At 37.9% G+C, this 4,424-nt stretch overlaps 1 protein-coding gene across 1 annotated transcript; it reads right to left on the bottom strand.

Moving 5' to 3' along the window:
- Window positions 1-1,134: 1,134 nt before the first annotated feature.
- Window positions 1,135-2,844, bottom strand: LOC130723458 (probable UDP-glucosyl transferase 73B6). Its single transcript, XM_057574530.1, has one exon. It carries the CDS (start codon window positions 2,701-2,703, stop codon window positions 1,258-1,260), a length of 1,446 nt encoding a protein of 481 aa, XP_057430513.1. The 5' UTR covers window positions 2,704-2,844; the 3' UTR covers window positions 1,135-1,257.
- Between the last annotated feature and the right edge of the window lie 1,580 nt (window positions 2,845-4,424).

The following is a 4,424-nucleotide window of genomic DNA, read 5'->3' as shown; positions in this document are numbered from 1 at the left end:
GATGACAGGTAAAGAAAAAAACACTATAACTATGCGATGAGTTATGGAATTTTTCTCACTATTGTGATTACTCAATACAGGGACCCAATAACTTGAAATTACCTACCCAAACAAAAAATTTAGAGACATCAATGAAAAAAGGTAGCAATTACGAAACATCAATGAAAAAATAGATAAATGGCAGCGGAATCCAATCTTGCTTCCATTCTTCAGCGGAATCCAACATGCTATAAACTAAAATTAGTATCCCGTGCATCGCACGGGTAAAAGTACTAGTAAAATATAAGAAAAGAGACTCACATTATTAAATTAGGAACAAATTGAATGATTTATAAGTTGGAGAGTTACAATCATAATTGCTTTAAAGTTTTTGGGTTAAGCTTTCTCATCTAGGCTTCCTCCTCAAAGGTAAAAAAATTGATCTTTTTATTTCTTTATGCGTTTTTCAATTCTATATTTCAACCCTTTTTGTTTTTCTCTCCCTCGATCAATTGATATCAAGTATAAAGTCAATCATTCAAATAATGGCAAATTAATTTTATTTTCTTTAAAAAATTAATTATACATGCATCATTTAAAACCCCATGTTTATAAAATTAATTAATTATACATGCATCATAAGAGAGACTTTTTGATGAATATATGAAATGGATATTGGGTACATGATATAAGTTATAACTCTTATTTCGACATTATTTTACATCCCAAGTATACCAACACCTTGAAGCCTCTTTATAATCTGCAGGGTACTCTGAATGAATTACTTTGAAAGCCTTATTCCTAGACTGTTGTATATTTGTGGTGTTGTTTTATTGAATGTTCATCTTTATTAATTTCTTAATTTCATCAAGTAAAAATCTCTACAAATAGTGCTTTTAGCAGGTTAAATATGTCTATATAAACTAAAAAATCGATTCATTCATGTCTCAAACACAAGAACAATATTCGCCAAAAACACTATAGTTCTATATGTGTTTTAAGTTGCAGGTTATAAAAACTTGAGAACACACTTTGTTTAAGGAAAATGGTCAATACGCACCTCTCCACCTTTATAGAAGAGAGATTAAGAGATATGATGTGTAATGTGATAAGAAAAAATATGAAATATAGAAAGAAAAACAAGTAGATATGAAATGAAAGATAAAGTGAGATGTGAATATATCATTATTTATTTAAAATAAATTAGACATGTATGCAGTACTTCACTAATCACCATTTGGTAAAATAACCCATTATTATTCCAACAAAAACAACACATTAATGAAGTGGTGGCATAGAGCTAGAGACAGAGTTAGAGTCTCTCAATGTTTTGAGATGAGCAATCAACGCCGTCAAGTTCTGGTAGGATGAGCCCCCTGGTTGAACAGCGGCATTAGCCAAGTTCCCCAGCTCATGAACACGGCGTCTGATTTGCTCCGCTTCCTCACCACCGCCCATCAACCTCCTAACAGCCTTCTCAATCTTATCTCTGCTGATGACCACCCTCTCCCTCTCCCTCCTCCCACCACCCATGCTCCACTCCTCCGCACCCACCTCCACCCCAACCCCCCGCACCTCCGTCATCAGCTTCTCCGTGTAAAACTGGTCCCCCAGCACCGGCCATGTGATGATCGGAACCCCCGCGCTAACCGCCTCCAACGCCGAGTTCGAACCACAGTGCGTCAAGAACGCGCCCACAGAAGGGTGGCCGAGGATCAGCAGCTGCGGTGCCCACCCCCTCAAGATCATCCCCTTCTCTTCAAACCCCTCCGGCAACCACTTCTCCTTCTCCTCCTCCTCCTCCTCCTCCTTCCCTCTCTTCTCCGCCGGAACCACCCACACGAACTCCACGCTGGACGCTTCAATCCCACACGCCATCTCGTGAAGCTGTTCGTTGGAGAAACTACACATGCTTCCGAAGCAAACGTAGAGGACCGAGCTGGGTTTCTTGGTGCTCAGCCAACTCAACAACTCATCCGTGCTCACCACACTCTTTTCATGACCTCTCTCTGCTTTTTCCTTAGCGGTCCCGCGTACCAGAGATGCGGGGCCAAGGAGCCAAGCCTTGTGGCCGCCGGTGGTTCTCTCATAGTGTTTGACGTACTCATGTCCGTCGAGCTCCACGAAGCTGTTGATTAACACGCCATGGCTTTTCAGCTCCTTCCTCAGCAGCGGCTCCACACATGCGGTCAACGCCTCTGGCGGGGAGGCGTTGAGCGCGATGTCACCGTGAGGCAGGCCGCTAATGAGGAAAGAGGAGGATCCTCTCTTTGCTCTCATGGCGCATAGAGCAAAGAGAGGGGAGGGGTTGAAGGATAGTCTTGGGATATGAAGCTCAGTTGTGAGGTCATCGATCCATGGGAAGCAGTAGTCGGCGACGACGCAATCGGCCGGGTGGTGCTCCATGAAGAGTTGGATGGGTTCTCGGAGTAGTTTGATGCCTTGGTGGACCTTGAAGGTGGTTTGGAGGTCTGCCGAGGAGGAGAAGCTTTCGATGCCGTCCGGGAGGCCAACTTGGCGGGAGGGGAAAGGAACGGTGTGGAGGTGGAGGTTAGGGAGGGAGGAGTCGATGGTGGTGGTATTGGAGGGAGTGGTGATGATGGTAACATGTTGGCCGCGGGAGGCAAAGAGTATGGCTATGTCACACAGAGGGATCATGTGCCCGGCTGCAAGGTATGGTATGAAGTAAAGTTTCAGTGGCCTTTGTTCACTTTCAACATCCATAGCTACTGTAGTTGTGGCCAACACAAAATCGATATTACTTTTCTCTTCAACCTTTGATTAATTTGTGTGTATTTATAGATCAATGTTGTCAAAAGGTTTACATGTAAATGAGTTTAGCTACCCATAGTTTTGAAATGGACTAATTACATTTAAAATAAGTTTTTTAAGATAAATATATAGTATTTTTTTTGGTACTTTGATAAATATATAGTATTGGTGTTATCTGAAATATTCAAGCTTAATCTCTTTTACGTGAAGAAGTTTCAAATTTAGAATCTTTCAATGGGGTCCATATTACGTTCTCAGTTTACCTTTAAGTATTGACTAGTACTTTCCACTCATGCGCTGCACGGCGAAGTTTGCTGTTGTAATAAACATATCATCAATTTATTCTAATATAATATAAATTTTGGGATGATGAATTGTAATCTAATGAGAATTAAGTTCCTTCATGTATGGCTATGAGATTCAGTACATATGTTTTTGCATGATTTAAGATTGAACAATTCCCCTGCATTGTGTGTTGCTTGAGTCATGTCTACATTGTTTGTTGATATTATACTACTAGTAATGATATATACACACCTCATTTGTTATACACTTCATTTTTACCTATTTTTATTTCTATCTCTCTCCTCTCATCATTTATCATATTTTATACTTTCTCTCTCTTACTTTTTTTTTTTCTTTCTATCTCTCTCATCCTCCACCTCTTTCCACCTCAAAGATGAGGTGTGGACAAATAATTATCCATTATACTACTGCAACTCCAACAAAAACTCAAAAGGTTATTGTACACTCCACATTCATACATTCCACATTCATATATTATACTACTGCTATTCTACCAAAATCATATATTTTGACTATATATGATTGTACAGAAGAAGAGATTTCAAAGTTTCTTTACAAAAATCAGGGATAGCATATGAGTTGGGTCATTTTATCCGAGCGCTGTACGGCGAAAATTGATTATGTATTTCTAGGGTTTGTTATAAAATAATAATTTTAAAACCCTTGAGTTTTTTACCCGTGCGCTGCACGATGAAAATTGATTATATATTTCTTTCATTGGCAATAGTTTGATTTCAAAATTGAAAATAAAAACTTATGATTGTAACTTCGAATATGAAAAGAAATTTTGTTGGACCGAAAATTCAATTTACCCAATTGAAACAACACATTTTAATTGAAACTCAATTGAATTTAATAAAAGCATAATATTACAGCAATAAGGACATTCGGTTACAACATCATTTCAGTTGCTTGTTTTCACTCCCTGAATTCAATTCCATGGTTCCTGCAACAATATGCAAAATGGTTAATAATGAGAAAGATTAGTACAGTAGACTAATTTCTATGCGCATAATACACACAAATTAATATATAGTTAATGCATTAAAGGTTCTTTCCTTTTAAAAGAGTCTCTTGAAACTATTTCCTTATCCTACCCAACGTAACTTTGATAACTATTAGGGATTGTCTAAATTATCTATGTTATAAGTATAATTGGGCAAAAGGCCTCCCTCTCAAAATAAGAGGGACATCGCCGGTACATTGAGTGTTTGAGCTAGTTTTAATTATAGATATATATAATATTAAAATATTAAATGGTTGAGATTGAATCATTGAAAAGATTAAGTATCCATTTTTTAATCTTATTTTTTTTATCTCTAAAGATTGAAATATACATTAAGAATAATTTTATAATCTCACCTTAA

Source organism: Lotus japonicus, chromosome 6, assembly GCF_012489685.1.
Source record: "Lotus japonicus ecotype B-129 chromosome 6, LjGifu_v1.2".
In the NCBI taxonomy this organism is placed as follows: Eukaryota; Viridiplantae; Streptophyta; class Magnoliopsida; order Fabales; family Fabaceae; genus Lotus; species Lotus japonicus.
This window is presented reverse-complemented; position numbering and strand designations above follow the sequence as displayed.